Source organism: Prosopis cineraria, unplaced genomic scaffold (genome assembly GCF_029017545.1).
Source record: "Prosopis cineraria cultivar Desert tree isolate PC_DT_omini unplaced genomic scaffold, ASM2901754v1 PC5, whole genome shotgun sequence".
NCBI classification, from domain to species: Eukaryota; Viridiplantae; Streptophyta; class Magnoliopsida; order Fabales; family Fabaceae; genus Prosopis; species Prosopis cineraria.
Genome location: NW_026555336.1, coordinates 36347143 through 36366169, shown reverse-complemented (window position 1 = coordinate 36366169; position 19027 = coordinate 36347143). Strand labels below are relative to the sequence as shown.

The 19027-nt window shown below is 31.0% G+C and overlaps 1 protein-coding gene across 1 annotated transcript; it reads right to left on the bottom strand.

Annotated features, from left to right (window-relative positions):
* Positions 1 to 1212: 1212 nt before the first annotated feature.
* LOC129312094 (MADS-box protein SVP-like) lies at positions 1213 to 5160 on the bottom strand. Its single transcript, XM_054954673.1, has 9 exons — positions 4666 to 5160; positions 4344 to 4546; positions 2583 to 2661; positions 2420 to 2484; positions 2209 to 2308; positions 2072 to 2113; positions 1944 to 1985; positions 1717 to 1850; positions 1213 to 1555 (listed from the first exon to the last, which is right to left on the bottom strand). The coding sequence occupies exons 2-9, from the start codon at positions 4523 to 4525 to the stop codon at positions 1537 to 1539; spliced, it is 663 nt and encodes a 220-aa protein (XP_054810648.1). The 5' UTR covers positions 4526 to 4546; positions 4666 to 5160; the 3' UTR covers positions 1213 to 1536.
* Positions 5161 to 19027: the final 13867 nt, after the last annotated feature.

Genomic DNA, 19027 nt, shown 5'->3' with positions numbered 1-19027 from the left:
ACACCATCAAATGATCCAAAAACAAATGTTGTCCTTTCAAACTCATCAAATCAAATAAAATTTTACGTTCCTTTTACTTAAAAATATAAAGTATTTTTTAACAAATTGAATGTTAAAAAATATAAAGTATTTTTAAAGTTTTGAAATATAATTATTTTTTTTAAAATACTCCTATTAATAATGACTATTATAAATTATTTAATAAATGTAAATATAAAAAAATATGATTAATTTAAAAATAAGTATATACTTTATTAAAGAATAAAATTTAATTAAAAATATTTTATATTTCTAAATGAGGGGAAGAAGTTATCATCGGGCATATAATTTCAAATTAACCATCCCTTTTTATCGGCCAGTCAATAACTTCTCTCCATAGTTCACCACATACTGTAATTTCGTTCCACCTTGATTCAAACATTGAAGTTATCAACCTATCCCAGTTGACCATCATATCTAGCTTCGTATTCCACAGGAACATCGTAGAGAATATGCCAAAGAGTAGGCATTAGGTTGTTACATTATTAGTTCATAATAGATTTGGTGAATCTGGTTATGAAATTATGATTGTGTTTCATTTTATTATTGCATACGTATTAGGCATATTGTATTGAGTTCAATGGAATAATGAATAAATGATAAATCATTATGATAGAGGGGTAATTGCCCCCATTAATAATGTAGAAGAAATTACTAAGATAATCTTAAATAATTTTACTTGTCGCGTTAAAAAATTTCAATTGCCCTCTTACCTGAAAAAATATTCACTTATTCCTTTATAAAAGTTTACTTATTTCATTATTTTAAATTTTACATGTGTATTTTATAAACTTAAATAGCAATAGTTTTAAAATGAAAAAGCAAAAATTTTAAAAAAAATTTCCTATGAAAAATTTTATCAAAAAAATTACCTACCATATAAAAGATGTATATCAGTTTTATTTAATGAAAACTAAACACTATTCTAATAAATATAGAAAATATTTACATGAAGAGGATATTTTATTTTATTATAATGTTTTGTTTTATGCATTTTTTATTATTTAATTTTATTAACTTACACGATTAATAAAATTTAATATATATTTAAAATTATTTATTTTATAAAAATATCAATATTTATTTTCAGTATAAATTATGATTAATTTTTCTGGCCCTGTTGGTTGACACTTGACAGCCGTAGATGCATGCAAATTACAAAAACAGAACTAGTTAATCCCAGCCTCCTGGGGCTAATTCCACGTACTCTTTTGCTTAACCATTGTACATCAATTAATCTAGTTTAATTTATAACTAGTTACAAAAGATGGTCCTAATACCAGACATTTCATCAAATCCATACCTTTGACTCATCATATTGCAGGGTTAGCAGAGAAAATCTTAGGATAGCACAACCAGGGAATGGAACTACTTTCTCCTCTTTTCTAGATGATGTATATGCATACCCCAACAGATACCTAGCTCTGGGTCGTTGCATTTAAATTTAAACCATGGATTCGTTTCTCTACACAGAAGTTCCAACCCTGGAAATTTCCTTCAGCCAGAATATGGTAGCCTGCAAGTTCAAAAATCGACAATCAATTCAATTAAAATCAAAAGATGGTTATCGGATCTCACATCAAAGATTAAACCATGCATTCATATGCCTGACTACTAAACTTTCCCCCAAAATGAAGAATAATTTAATTTAATGGTTAAGTACTTGAACGAACTCACCCCAATCTAAGGGACGTGTCTGAGTTGGCAACATCATAGTCTCGAGGATGCCCAGTGTAGCAGCAAATGTTACCGACAGACTCCGATGACTGACCTTCTTCCGCACCACTTTCCTCACTCGGCATTTCTGTCGCCTTCAGTCCCGACACATATACAAAAAGAGTATTGATTAGTAATCACAGAAAACTGATGACAGGCATCCAAACAGAGCAAAGAGATATTCCTACTTGACGTCTTAAACGCTCGTTCTCTTCCATTAATTGCAATCCCTGGTGGTTCAGTAAGATTTTAGTTGACAGGAAAAAGTGTGGCCAAAAAAACGCGTAAAAAAAAATCCCAAGTTCAAGTCTCTAACCTTTCTCTGGAGATCATTGATCTCATCCATCATCATCTGGGCCTGAAATCAAACATTAAGACTTTAACTAGAGGAATTAACGAAGCAAGCATGAAGTAGCTAATGATTCTACAAAATAGTATTGCTCGGAAACAGACCTTCGTTTCAATTACACGGCTCAACCCAGCTTCGAGAGACGTCTCAAGCTGCTGTAATTCTTCAATATTCAAACCTTGAAGATCCTCTCCTCTCATCCGCCTGTATGTAATTTTTTTTTTTAATAAAAGATATTATTTACGTATTTTGTTTCAACAATCATGATGATACATGACAAACAAATCTTTCACCGAATAATTGAGGGAATAACACCTTAGTTGACGGCTCTTATTGGTAATTTCCTTGCTCAAACTCGAGTAGTTGCTGTCCTGAACCAGCTACAGTATAAAAGCAAATTATGCAGCTTCTTCAAATTAATCTGATTTTTCCATGACAAATTCAGATTCACTATTCACGTAAGAAAGGATTCACAGACCTGCAGCTCAAGTGAGGGTTGGTCCAGCTTCGAGAGGTTTTTTGAGTGCAAATGATGCCTTTCTAGTATTTCCTTCAGGCTTTAGGAAGCAAATTAAAGCATCAAGAGATTAGGAAAAAGAATCAGAAACACAAAATTAACCCTTTCAAAGAGTACCGAAAAAATTGGCGGGCAACAAGATAAGTTGCCATATGGAATTTTCTGAGCCCACAATTCATAGATGAAACTGACTTGTGTATGTTAGAGGACTCCTTATAGAGCAAAAGATCATGGAAGATAGGTTTTGTCAACAACAATGATCACAAACCTTGTAAAATGTCAATCGAATCATATTTTAGAGGCAAGTACTATGGCACAGGTTCGTTCTCCACCGCGCCAGTTTTGTCACAGATGAACAATGCTGAATCCTAGTTATTTAATGATGTTTGCGCATTCACATTCAGATTTAACAAAAACACTTATTATATTGGAATTTAGAAATTATTACCATAATCATTTCTCTATTGAAAAACTCTGTCGTTTGTGTTTAGGATATAAATTAAAAAATTCTCACTTAAAATCTAAGATTGTATATATTTAAAATAGAAATGTTAACCTCTTCCCTTTAATCAAAAAGTAAAGGGAAAACAAAACGTTAACCACCTCCACCAATAAAATAGTTAAGTTACCGGACAAGATTTATATATAACACCAAGTACACAGTAACTCAATAATCATCAATATATAATTATATATCAATTAATATATACATATATAATTAAAACATTCACTTCGCCGTGAATATGGCTGGCTAATACATATAGGGTCAAAAATAGATCACGACGTACGGCCAGCCAAAAAAAAGGCCGCGTAGCATGATAGGCCTGAGGCCTTTGTGATTTCGACAAAGAATAGTATGGCAACTGGCAAACATCAATTTCACCCAAAAGTCTGAGATTAGTTCAATTTCATGCCAAATGCATATTATGTATGAGTCAATTTTATCCCAAATCTTAGGAATACAGAATAATTTAGATAAAAAAATAAAATCACAAATAAATGATTAAAATAATTGAAATTGTGACTGAGATCATTGGAAACTTTTCGTCACCGAAAAAGTACATCATCAGTTCAGGCCTACAACATATAAACTTGTATGTATCCTTTGGTTGAGGTTTTGTCTTTATTTGTCCTAGATGTTAGGCTTGTTTTATATACCGTGCAAACATGGTCACTTGTGACACGGATTTGTTTTTATCAGAAAACATAAACATTTTGAAACCCCCCACTCGTTACTTTTAAGTATTTACCCCAACATTGTGTTTTGCAGTTTTTATCCTGTTTTTCAATTGACAACAAGCTAGAAAAAAGTAAGAGATTTATCTCATGTATTTTTACGATTCATTCATACATATAAAACTCATCCAAGCGACCATGCTTCTCAATGATGCGGGGGACAACAATTAAAAAAAAATGTAACTGATTTCTATGGTATATGTTTTTTTTTTTTTGCTTTCCTCGTGCTCACGCACGCCACTAAAACGTAAATATAAAATGAAAGGTTCAACCACGCAGCCAGTATAATTATTTTCCTGTATCATGGTCACCGGTATGCCAAAAGAAAAGGTAGAGATTATAGAGGGAGTCTGCTTTTCACATTATTCAGCAGACTGTATGGATATTTACTTATTTAGCGTTAAAGACACCTTTCTATCGACTAATGCAACCCTCCGTTCAGTAATAATTTTGCCAGTGATTAAGGTGGTATGTAGAGAGAGAAACCTTGAATTGGAGTAGTGAAAGAGCTTGCCGGTAGAGGAGAAGATCAGAAGAGCAACATCTGCATCGCAAAGAACTGCGAGCTCCTCAGCTTTCTTGAAGAGTCCTCTGCGTCGCTTCGAGAACGTCACCTGCCTCGCCGTGGCGTTGTCGATTTTCTTAATCTGAATTTTCTCCCTCACCATATTTTTCTTCTTCTTCTTCACCTTGTAAGAAAACAAAGAACATTATCAATATTATAGAATAAGAATTCCGATAAGGACAAAAACAAAACAAAAAAGCATTTGGCTGCGTTTTAACACACAATGGAATCAAAGAAGTTCACCTGAAACTAGAAAGAAAAAAACAAAAAAACAAAAAAAGTAGGTGAAGCGAAGCAAGGTTGGATGATATGATGATGACTATTGGTGGAACTTCTCGTGTATTTGAGCAAACGCAAAAGCCTAGGGCGCCTGATACGATAGCGATATATTATGGGAAAGCAATGCAGGTATTAAGCTAAATATAGGCTAGAATCTCATCAGTTAACCTAGTCACTGAGAAGGTCGTCTCATTTAGATTCAGATGCAGACAGCTAGAAATTTCTTGAACAGCGGAAATTTCTAGATGCAGAAAAAGGCGAAGCAAAGGGTGTTGGATTTTGAGCTTTTAGCTAAGGGAGGAATTTTTCAGTTGATCATGGTGGGTTTTGATAATGGTCCTGGAAATTTCCCTCGGGATCACGGGAGTGCCGGAGGGGATAGTGGTGGGCTTTGGTTCTGGTGCCGTCTGGCCTTGCAATGAAGGTGTGTGTAAAGGAAGAGGCCTTTTAATGATCAAGCAAGTATGGGTGGCGTATGTGTATAGAAGGGAAAAACAAAAGCAAATGTAACAACTATTGAAACGAGGACGTCCCACGCTGCTTCACTGTTTTATATGTGGGAAAACTAGAATTAAGAGGGTTACGTTGACAATATTTATAATTAATAATAATAATAATTAAGAAAATACATCCATTGGATTTTATCTTATATTTTTAGCTGTGTTTTAATGTTAATCTATAAAATTTTGAAAAAAATAAACAGTACCTAATAATTCAGTTGACAAACATGTCCGCGTATAGGCGGACCAAACTATTGTAGATTGATACGATGGCTCTGGTTCATTGCACAGTAAAAGAAGAATACCCAGAACTCCAGAAGGGAAAGAGTGGAGGGGGGAGGGGAGGAGGGGCAGTGGCGATGTGACGTGGGAGAGAATACCCAATTGGGTGTTCATAGGTTAAATAAAAGCCGATAGGTCACATCAGGAAGTGATGGTGGTGCGGTGATGAGGAAACAGAAAGAGTTTGGCAGGATTGAGGATTCTGCAGCAATTAGCCGAGTCGACCTGAGATTGCTCGGTTCCCCAGGTGGGGAGACGCTCACACACAGTAGTAATTATAGTGTGTGTCAGGCTTTATAGGGCTTGGGATGTGATAAAAGAGGAAAGTACTATTTAGGAAGTAGCGGGCATCTTTTTACGGGTCGTTCTCGATCGCCCTATCTAGTTAGGCTTGGACTTCTTTTCCTCACCCTCTTCCGGGATGTCAGGACCCTAGTTTTCACCTTCTCTCTCCGCTTTAGATCTCTCTAGTCTCCACCTAAGCACAAAAATAAATGTGATCTTAGCTTGAGAAATTTGGAGCTTGCTTAATTAGAAATGAATTGTTATGCTCCTCCGCATAGATGCTGGCTTTCGGGACGAACAAGTCTCGCATGCAGAGCGACGCGATTAGTTTCTGATGGCTCAACCTGCATTTGCACCCAAAGAAAGAATTTGAGATGTCCGCCCTCTCTGTTACTGTTTTTTTTTTCCGCCTTCGTTTTAAATTATAAAATAATTTTAAATAAAATTTTTTACTTCATCCATTTAAAAATATGAAATATTTTTTAAGAATTTGAATCTTTTAAGACATAATTATCATTATTTTTAAAAGTATTTCTGCTGATAATAATTTTATTTTATTGTAGAGTACTTAATGGTGATAAATATGAAAAAATAATATTAGTTTAAAAATAAATAACTATTCAATTAAAGTAAAATTTAATTAAAAATACCTTACATTTTTATATAATAAAATATAAAAAATCATTATTCATGAAACAGTGAAATTACCAATACCATCGACCCATCAGTTCCTCCTTTTAAAAAAGAAAACTGGTTTTTTCTATACTTTTTTTATGCTTATTTTTTTATTTTATTAAAAAATAAAACATATTTAACCGTAATTATTAATATTTAAACATTATTTTTATATTATATTTTTAAGACATCAAATTAACATAATTTATGTTCATATCATTTTTAAATTATCTTTTTTTTTGTAAGTAATAAGTTTAGAAATAAAATAACATGTCTGTGTTTTTAGTATGCACAAAAGTGAAAAACATATATATATATTGTAAAAAAATATCAAGTTTTTAAATTATTTATAAGTATTTTTTTATTAAAAGTAATTTTATTTGAGATTTAAATCTTAGTTTATCATATTGTTCAAGGATTAACCTCCTTTACCATACCCCACTCACATTTATAAAATAAAAATAAAAAGTTGTTATAAAAATATCTTATCATGCATTTACTATATGGATAATAAATTTTATTGGTGGCCCTTTTTAAGATGTAATTTCTTTTTCACATTTTTGTATGTTCATAATGTTTTTCACTTTGCTTAAAAAAATTAAAACATACCTAATCATAACTAGTAACATTTAATAAAGTTTTTATAACATCATGTTAACATATTTCTTAAAAGATCTATTCTACTATTTTTATTCAATTGTTATAATCATATTTTATGCAATCTAATATGGGTGAAATTTTCTAGAGAAGAAAATTAAAACAATTATAATGTGTTATGATCTACTAAAAATAAACAATACATTGAATTACAATATGAAACTCACATTTTATCAAATCAGAACTTCACATAATACATACTCACATTAAATAATGTTCAAAAAAAATTTAAAATAATATATGAATTTCTCCCTAACCCCGCACGTGGCAGGGCCATTTTATAGTTATATAAATAATAATAATAATAATATTTTACAAATTTATTTTTTTCAAAACAAAATTATATGAGTTTTCATTATGTTATAATATCATTTTAATTTATTTTTTATTTAAAGAAAATATTAAAAAATATCATTAATAAGTTGTATTTTTTATCAAATAGTGTTATATCTTGACACAGCAAAATTTCTTTAAAGTTGTTTTATAATTTAAGATGAAAAGGGAATTATTTTTTAGAACTTAAGATCACAATTCTTTAATTGAAATGAACTGAAATGAAAGGTTACAATCTTGAATATCAAGTGGCAATTAAAAAAAAACAATATTTACTCTAAATTTAATAGAGCCAATAAATGGGTGGGTCTAGGTCTTATAAGTTTAGTCTATATGAATTCGAGTTTAGAAATTCATTTACTTTAAAACTAGTTATTTTTTCTAGCTTGACTTTTATTAAATAGGCTTAGGCAAACCTATATATCCTTTCTAGTTTTTAATTTTTAAAAATTTAATTTTTACATTACAATATTACATATTTTTTAAAAACATAAATTATAACTTTTACAACTTTAAAATAAGTAATATAAGTCTTAATTTTAAAGTATAAACATATATTATAGATTTTAAAATAAAAAATATTTTTTATGGGAAAAAAGAAAAACAAGTCTATTAAACTACTTAAAGCCCTTTTTACATTACCTATAAACCTTATCACGCTAAAATTTATAAGTTTTTCAAGCCCAAAATTTTAGAAAAAAACAAATTTAAACCGATAGGCCATCAAACTTAACCCATATTTACAACTTTAAGGCTGTGGTTGGATTACAAAATACACAATTGATGTTAGAATTAACTAAGGTTAACAAATTAAAGTTAAGAAAAAAGTTTATGATGTTAACATGATTTATATTTGGATTTTTTTAAAAAAATCAGTTGGACAAACTAAAACTTATTTAAATGATTTGATTCAAAAGTCAATTTAAATGTATAATGACATAAATGGACATGAGTTTTATTGTATATGTTCTTGTGACTAATTTGATATTTTTAAGAAAAAATGTTAAACTTAAAATTCAAATTTTTTTAAAAAAATATATTATAAATATAAAATGCGTTCATAAATAGAAAATCTTAATTTTTAAAAAGGTAGAATTAAATGATAAAAAATTTTCAAATTAAATATATGAAAGAGATACACGGTGAATTATAAAATTAAATTTATAATAAGGATAAAATTATAAAATTATAATAAAAATCTCTTAATGTGCCTTTTATTAGATAAAAATATGGAATTTAAAATTAAAAATTTTTAAAAAGTAGATAAAAATATAAGATTCATTTTTACTAACATATAAAATACATTAACAAATAAAAAAGATTAATTTTTTAAAGGTTAAATTCAACATGGACCATTCCTTGTTACAAAATTTGTTCTGTAGTAAAGAGCAACACAATCCATTCCTATAAAAAAAGTAGGATATTAATAAGTAAAAGAAGTGATGGCCTTCTGAGAACATGAGATAATGCTAAAAGTTTTTTGCCACTATCACCAACCAATTTGACATTGACATCTCCATAATCACACTAGAATTGCTGCCATCACCATCTCCATTACCTACCCCTCCTTCATTGCCATTTCTAAATGCCGAACGAAGTAAACAAAGTAGTGGAGCTCAAAACACAGTAGAAACGACAGTGCAATTGGGTGACTACCACCACAAAAGCTTTTAAGCGAGGTAGATGATAAATAAAAAGAGTTGGAGTTGCGAATAGCATGGTTATTAAGCATTAAGTTTGAGGCATCATATCTAACTGATTCTATAATGTATGAGAAAGGCTTTTAAGCCTGTAATAGAGAAACTCTCAACTTGAGCAACATAGACCATAGCAAGCGAGCAACATGATCAATGAAAGACCTTCTCAAACAGTAATGATAAGGATCATAATGCACAATCAGAATGGCAATGAAGAAAAGAAGGTGAGGAGCTTTAAGCAAAGCAAGGATGCAACATCTTAGAAATTTAAACTCGATTGATTGGGCTTAATGAGGATAATTAAGTTTATTGATGTCATGTAGGCTTGAGGGGTCAAATTTGTGTAATTGATTGTGATTTCACTCTAAATGCAGATTCGAAGTGAAGTCAGGCCATTCAAGTATCAAAGGGTGAGAATAAATTTAAGAAGGATCCTATGTGCCACATGCCATAGTTGTAAGACAAACTAAAACCAGATGAGAGAAAAATGAGAAAATGAAAGACACGAGGTTTACTTTGCTTGGGCATAAATTTAGGGACCCTTGGAGACATTTTGGAGGTTCCTAACACTCAAGATAAGTGCATTGTGCCTCTCTCTTCCCTTCCCTTCCATTTTCATGAGGATTTAAGTTAGAGTTTGAGTTGAAATAATGATTTTCAATCCATATGAGCTATGAGTTCAAGTCTATTAGCTAAAACATGAATAATGAGAGTGGTTTGGAGTATTTAAACCTTACAGTTTATGGTTTTATAAGTTATTAGTTTTTTGGGACCATTAATACCCAAAAATGATAATAAATAAGGTTGTTAGGAGTATTTGATGGCCATTAATAACGGTTTAATGACTCGTTAATGACAATATAAGTTGTTAAAACTTAGTAAACCTAATGGATATAATTGGGTGTGAGTTTATAATGTTGATGAAATGAGAATGTGGAGTTAAATGTTGGGAAAATTACTCAAAAAGGGATATTAATAAATGTTCTTATAGTATAATTATAGATTAATCAATTGGAACCATTCAAACTTGAGAAAAAGCTTTGGAAGTTGGTATTTGAAAGGGTAAACCTTTGATCTCTTAAAGGTTTGAGGTAACTGTGGGAAAATCTAGTTTTAGTTGTATATTAATCAATTATTTGTTGAATTTATTGGTTTAAAACATGTTTGATATTTTGAATACCCATTGATGCAAACTTAGCATTGTTTGAAGCTGTGCTGAATTGTTGAAAGCAATGTGTATGTTTATATAAGTGTGAATGATGATGATGATTGAGAGTATGTTACCATGTGTTTAATGGTATGTGGAGTCTAGTGGAGAAAAAGAATTTTATAAACATGATATGATGGGATTAATGTGTATTAAAAGGCAAACAACTTGTTATTATTTGTATAGCATGGTCATTGATGGGAGTTCGCTTGGAAAGAAGAGCAATTTAGTAAAGCCACGTGGTAATGGTGGCTTACCATGGGAATCAAAAGCTTGCCTTGGTATCAACTATTGGAATTGAGAGGTAGTCTTTGTTTCATGATTGATTAGAAATTGTCCTACTTGTTTTTTGAGGAACTCGAACCTAACTAGTTTTTATCGATTCACGAGAATACTGGATTAAGGGTACGATACCCATTGTTGTTAGTATAAGGGGAAAATGTGGTACACAAGTGAGTAAATTAACCTTGACCCGATAACTCCTAATAAGTGAAAGGCTAGATTAATCTAAGTTAAGGATGTAGCCACTGATGGTCATCAATTTCATGTCAGAGATAACGGGAGGATATAAGGCTGGCATTGATCATGTATTTAGTTCCAGCCATATGGTTGTTATTATTATAGTCTAGCATGTTTTAAGGGTGCATGATTGTTATTTGTGCAATCCCAAAATGTGTATAATTATGATATATTTGGTGATTGCATGCCCGGTCATATGGTTGTTATGGTTGTGGTTGAGGTTATATTTGCTATATATGTATGATATTTGAATTTATTATCATTTACATTTATTTTTAATTAATGATATGTAACTGTATAGGCTAGGTTAAGTTTAGTTACTGGGTGATTGTATTCACCCTTTATTCTTTAATATTTTAAGGCCTACCTCGTAAGATCAAGATCGAGAAAAATGACTTGAGGCATAGATTTTTGAGTAAATATTACTTGTAGGCCTCTTAGTTTTAAATTATGTGCATTAAACATTGTTAATTTGTCAATTAGGATTTTATTTCATTATTTAGTCTACTTGCATTATAACTGAAAGTGTTTTGTGTATTTTGTACCCTAAACTAGTGATATGTGGTTATAAGCTTACACAAGCTCAAAATATTAGTGCAAGTATGATAAAATGCAATTGGATTGTTTTTAGATGGATATTAATGAGTTTATATGTAATATTCTCTAAATTTAAATGTCATTAACTCTAAAATCAAGGTAATTAAAGGGCTAAGCCCTAAAGAATTATTAAGTTTTCATAACTCACAATTAGGAGAAAAAAGTATTTCAAAATTTCAGTAGAAGAAACAATTCACAAACATACAAGGAGATCCCACCCTGTTATTACTTTTTCACATAAAACTCAAAACAATGGTATCTTAACTCAACTACAAGTGCCCAAAAACTTACACCGACCATTCGACCATATCCAATGAAATTTAGTAGACTCGTGCAACACACCATACTCAACAAAAAACACATAAACCTCAATTTCACCACTCAACTCCGAATTTCACAAAACATAAGGCAGAGGAATTTATTGTACAGAACAATCATTTCCATTTTAAATAAGTCAAATTATACATTTTCCTACTTGCACAAGTATTTTGGCCATATCTAAGGTTTTACAATCAAAACTCACTAACCAAGGGTATAAAATACGCAAGTGAGACACAAAAACTAATGTAAGTAGCTCAAAATAATGGCATGTGACCTAGTTGGCAATTTTATAACATAAATAAAGCAGAGAGGCATGAAAGTAAGATTTTTACTACAATCCTATGTCTCAATAGGCTTTCCTCAAATCGAATCCAATAAGCTAGGCCTTAAAAATATTGAGAATTGAGGGGTGAGTACAATTACTCAATAATTAAGTTTTACCTAATTTATACAGTTGCATATCAATTGAAAACAAACACAAATGGGCAAAAACACCCATATAAACACATTTGATAAATATAGCCATGGATCATAACACCAACAACTATGTGATTGGGCTCAAAGGCACAAATATTCATACTAAATGACAATGCACAATGGGGGGTCGCAATAATATTAACCACGCGCCTATAACACATGTCAAACTACAATAATAACAATCATATGGCTAAATTTAAATGTATGATTAAATGCCAACCTTATACTCTCCAGTTACCTCTGATATGAAACATGTGGCTATTCAATGGCTATATCTTTCATGGACTAACCTAGCCTTTCACTTGTAAGAAGTTACTAGGCCAGGATTAACTCTCTCATACCCATAATTTAGCCTCTTCATGAATCGGTGAAGATTAGTTAGGTTTGAGTCTCTTATAAAACAAGTGAGATAGTCCTGAATCAACCATGGGATAAGGGTTACTTTTCGATTTTAACGATTGGTGCTAAGATGAGTTCCTAATTCCAACAGTCATTAACAATACCATGTGGATTTACCAATTTACTAACTACTTCTCTCTTTAGGTGAATTCCTGCTAATAATTATGCCATGCACATGTCACATATACTATGCAAATGTGACCTAATTCATAATCCCAGCATAAATTCACATCGATTTCTCACTCCTAATAAACTCCACAACCAATATACCATACACAGTGTATTTCAAAATATCACACTTTATCAATTACACCATAACGTGCCATAAAACAAAATCATCAATCACAAATACGTGGCATACAAGGGGTTACTACTTTCAAAACCATTTTACAAGTTCATTACATTGCCAAATTGCATCAATAGTTTAAAATATCAATCATGTTACAAAAATAATCAATTAACATTCAACTATATAAACTAGGTTTTCCTCGGTTACCTCAAACCTTAAGAGATCAAAGGTTTACCCTTTACAATACTAACTTTCAAAGCTTTACAAGCTCGAATGGTGCCAAAGAGTTACTCTACAAATATTCCATAATGTTGTCATCATTAACATCTCATTCTTGAGAATTTATCCACATTAAATTCCACATTTTTCACCCTATCAATCCTATAATTCACTATTCATTCATACTTAATAAGTTTTACTAGATTTCATTAACCCACATTGACCTCAATGAATTAATAAATCACCATTAATGAACCATAAACACTCCCCACGACCGTATTAAATGCAAAATTCGTATGAAAATGATTCCTCCCAACTAACTCTTGATAAAATCATCATTGTAGGGTTTATATACTCTAAAATACTCTCATTATATCCAGTCTAATCTATAGGCTTGGACCCATAACTCTTGTGGATCAAAAGTTAATCTCCTAACTCAAACCCTAAGTTTACTATTCATAAAAATGGTAGAGAATGGAAGATGAGGGTATAAATTACTTACCTTTGGTGTTTAGATGTCTCAATATGTCTTTAAGGGTCCTAATGGACGTGTCTTAGTAGAGCCAAGTCATGCCCTTGCATTTTCTCCTTCCTCCTCTTCTGATTTCACACACAGTTTGGGCTATCCCATTCTAGTTTGAAAAGTTATCCAAACACACACTAAACTTGGGTACATGAGTGCAAGTGGTTTTTAAATCAGCTTTCACCTTTAAGGGTAAATTTTCATTTTATTTAATTGACTAGCTTTTGTTGGTTTTGACTTTGAATTTATAATCATGCAAGGCTTTTTTCAAAGATCCTCTTTATTTTTGTGCTAGTTTTTTTTTTTGCTTAATTTGAATTATTTTGTGGTGTAAACTAGAATAGGCAACTTATATTATGTGATTATGTTAAGTGAAATTGTAGCATGGATAAGTATATACTTTGTAGTGTTACTTTTTAAGCATGGTGATAAGTGTACGGTATTATACTTTGCCTTTGCATTGCTTCCATATTTGACTTGTATTATTAATTTTTATTTAGTAGTTTTGTTGGAGTTGTTCCTCTTTGTCTTGATTTCAACTCATTTTAAAATATTGAATTGTTGTATGTGTGCATATGCAACATGTATGTGCACAGAGAAACATACAAAACTAGCCTAACAACCTATATTTTTAAGACATTGATTTTGCTTAAGGAGTTCATCGAGGCATCCTTTTTGCAATAAAAGCTTATCGTGATGATGTATGTATAAAAATCAGATAGAAGGAGATGGATGCTCCAATATGTTAAGTCAATAAGTGGTCTTTATAATGTAAGGAATATTTAGCAAAAAGCACGACTTATAATTAGTGTAAGTCTTCAAACTAGTCTATTCACACAATTGTTGTCTTCCCAATAGACACAACTAAGTTTGATGTTCTTGTTAATGTGATTTAATTTTTTCTAAACTCTAAATCACTAGGTAATTTTATATCAAATTCTTCTCAACTCGAAAGATAGATGGGAAGTAATAAGCAAAGAATCTCCTTTTGAATTCTTTCCATGTAAGTAAAGAGCCATTTGCTAGCTTCACACTCTCCCATTATTATTTGGCAGCATCCTACGGTGTAAAGGTAGCTAAGAGAACTCATTGTTTTATTGTGTACATCATCACAAGGAAGATAGTCTCTAATCGATCAATCTATTTCTCTTCGACTCTATCCTTCATAGAATTGTTGATGTGAGGAGGATTTAGTCTTATGAATCTCTTAATTTAAAAATTAATGGAGCCCTCACGCTCCTTCTTATTAGGCCTCATTATACGTGCTAGCCTCTTTAGTATACTCTCTTCATAGTACTCATCATCATCATGCCTATACACTTCCTCTGGTATCTCCACGTGCTTCTTCTTCTCATAGTTTCCTTTGGTTTTCTCAACTATTCTGCTACACCCTTTATTGGGCTTCTAGACGGGAATTCTATGATGCTCATCTAATCTTCTCTCATTTCTCTTCATCATTGCTTTTAATTCAAGTAGTACTTCATCATTGCTCGTGGAAGGTATTGCTTGTTCCGGACCTTGTTCTAACTTTGCTTGTTCTTCTTCATTCAGGACCATCTCATCTTCTACCTCTACCGAGACTTCTTGCTCTTGTCTTCATATATTTGCCTAAATATTGCCGTCCGTATTTCTCGTTTGTACCATTTTTCCCTCTTAAGGATAGAAGTAATCCCACAAAAAGGAAAGGATTAGTACCAGCTTAATAAAGGAAAACAATATGTGTATAGTGACAATTACTAACTCTATATGCAAATGTACAAACAACAATTACGACACCAAGAATTTTCAAAACAAGATAAACTGATACCAAGTTGTAAAGCCTTCCTTACTATTATTCGGTTAACTCCACTCTTAACAAAATCAAAGGATTAATCCCAAATAAGAATTTTCAAGTTGTAACATTATCAAAATAAGATTTTAAGTTTTAAAAGTTTTCTAACACGACAAAACATCTTTACAAATGTAAATCAAAGTACAAATGGTATATAGAAGTATGAGATCTTTCACAAGTTAAATAATTTGCATAAAAGATGAAAATAACAAAAAGAGTACAGGAAGGCGAATGTACGCTATGGCTCATTACACATATTTGATAGTATTATTGCTAATATTAGATAGCAACAGGAGTAAACTTTTGATGTGTCCCATTTCACCGTCCAACCTCCAATTGAGGTGATATAGGTGTTTACATAAAGCTTTCTTTTAGCTCTAATTAATGACACTTATTTTACACAAATAATATTTTTTAATTGAAAGTTGGATGCCCATTTTAAAATTTACTCTATTTCAATTTTATTAAACAACTTGGGTGTCTAATTCACAATTCAAGTACCAAGAGCTTAATTTACACACTAGAACACTCTCAATAGACCACGACGACCTATGTAATACACCACATCTTATAATTAACAAACGCAACACATTTTCAATAATCAACCCTTAATTTCAAAAACAAATGGGGGAGCCTTAATAGCATAAATCATTACAATCATTTAACATCCACTACATGTTTACCAGTTTTTTACTTGCACTTGTATTTTAACCCTTTTTAAATTTCACAATGAAAACATAACATCTTATAGCCCAAAATACATAATGTAATTTGTAATCTTATAATGCAAGTAAGCCAAAAACATAAATTTTTCCTTAATTGGCAACGTTATATAAATTATACACATAATTACAATTAAAATAAATGAGGCCTGCTATTTAAGGATAAAATCTTAAGCCTTAGATTGTTTTCCTTGATCTCGTCTCACTGAGCTAGCTCTTATAATATTAAAGAAAAAGAGGTGAGTTTAACCACTTAATAATTAAGGTCTATTTAACTTACACCAATTCATGTTAATCAATATAAATACAAGTGATAAATATATCATTGTCAAATCATTTTAGCATGTCCAAGAACACTATTCATATTTCTCATTCATAGTAGCATATAATCATAAGATAATAACTTGATAATATAATTTCACATGGATATAAGACTAGTTACATTATTTTCATCACTAAAGTCACAATACATATAACCATGTGCCCTTTTATCATTATATATATAATCACATCTCCCTTATATCCTTCCCATACCTCTAAAATAAACTTATAGGCTAAAACATACTGGGCTTATCTAAGAAATGAGACTGCCTTAGTCATTCACGTGTGAGGGATTACTTGGTCAAGATTGCCTAACTCACTTCTCAAATCTCACACTTTAGGGTATTATTCTCTTAAACTAGTTTTCTCATCGAATAAATGAAAAACTAACTAGGTTTAAGTCTCTCGTTAAACAAGTGGGATAGTTTCTCGTCGAACAAGTAAGACGATATGTATAAACAACTCTAGAAAAATCATCAAGCTCTGATGGAAGCCTTACCATGTGAATTTTAACTCACTACTCCTCTTCTTAGGCGAACTTTTACCTTTCATGATCATGCAGGGTGTAACACCCTCAAAAATACAAACCGATTTTTTTGCAAATTATTAAAACCATTATCATGGTAGAAAATTTTCTTATCATGATACATCCAAGACAATATACCACAGCTCTTAAAATATCTCAAAAAGCAATTAGAACCATGAGGGACAGACAGGATCCTCATGGCATGATATTTAAATTAGGTCATGAATCAAGAGGGACAAACATAATCCTCTTGGTCAAATAAATACTTTTAATAAAAAGGATTAGAGTTTACATGCTTCACAAAGAAGATATGTCCTAAGTTGGCACAAGATACATTGTATAATCCAAAATAAGAGGCAACGTAAAAGATGGTGTTTAATACACCATAGTTACACCTCTGGTACTTTCTCGGCTGGACTCACTCCTGTAAAAATATTAACCACGGGGAATGAGACTTAAAAGTCCCAGTAACCAAAAATTAATATGTAATGATGCATGCGGATGTAATTAATCATGCGATTGCTAAGTGTGTACACAAAACATTTAACCGAACAATACTTTCAAACGAACCGAACAAGTATTTAATTTGCATGACTGCACCTTATATCCTCCTTTCGCCATGCTCGGACGCCAAATCACCCGGCCAAAGGTGAGTTGGACCAAGCGACACGCCACTCATTGGGTCCAATGAGGGCTTACCACGTGGTAATAATTAACCGAACAGAAATTTCCATTAACACCATACATTAAAATACCCTGACAAGTCATGCATCATTCAAATATCCAAACAGGAATATATCCGAACAATAATATCTCATCATGATAAACAAAAATAAATTTTTAACCCACTTGGCAATAATTTCAAACAAGTATATATAGTATTTATTTTCAATAATTCATAATTTTTCCAAACAACAAAACAACACATAACCATTCACAAACACACCCATCACAACACATTAATAATGGTTACCTTGTGTCTTGAATAACAAGTTCCCCTTCACAACTCCTTTTTCACCACTATCTTTGTCAATATAATCTACATAATTATTTCACAATACTATATATTAATTTTACATTAAAATAAATAACTCTAATTTAAAGAGTTAGAAAGTCTTAGATCTATAATCTATATTAATTACTAATTTAAGATTTATGCCTCATTTAACTTTCCAAATTCTTTTCTAAAATTCTTGTACCCTAATAAACTATTTTTTTTATCCTCAATTCACTTTTAGTATCACAATTTCATCCTTCTATATTCTAAAAATTCATCCAAAAATAAATTAAAAATTTTAAAATTATCCTGAAGCCTCAAATCACCTTTCTATAATCTCAAAAATACCTATTCATACTTAAATAAATATTTAATAATCATAGGTTTATCCCTACATCTCAGATTCCACATAAATTCAATCATATAGATCTAGATTTTAACTCAAAAATTCTTAAACATGAGTTTCAACCTCAAAAAAATATTATATAATATTTATTATATCCCTAAGAGTTTTAACCTATATTTTTAATCCATCATATCATCAGATTAACTATCCTATAGAAAAATTCTAATCAAAATATTTACTCTATCCTACAAAATAATCATATCACTAGAAAGCTAATATTATTTAGAAAATAACTATAAAATTAATTTTGTAATTAAATAAATTTTTAAATGCTAATCTAAACAGGAAAGTTAGAACATACCTGAAGAAAAAGAAAATAATCCCCCCTTGTGAGAAAACGCTGAGCAACGTGAGAGGAAGAGAGAAAAATAATATAAAAATGGAATTGTGGTCCCAAAATTATATTAAAAAAAACTATAGGTTTGAATTTAATTATTCAAACCTTTGGGCTAAAAGTTGCAATTTCTTCTAAATTGCATCTTAGCCTCTCATGCTTCCTAATGCACACACCCCTTCCTTTTTATACATGAAGGCACCTCTTCT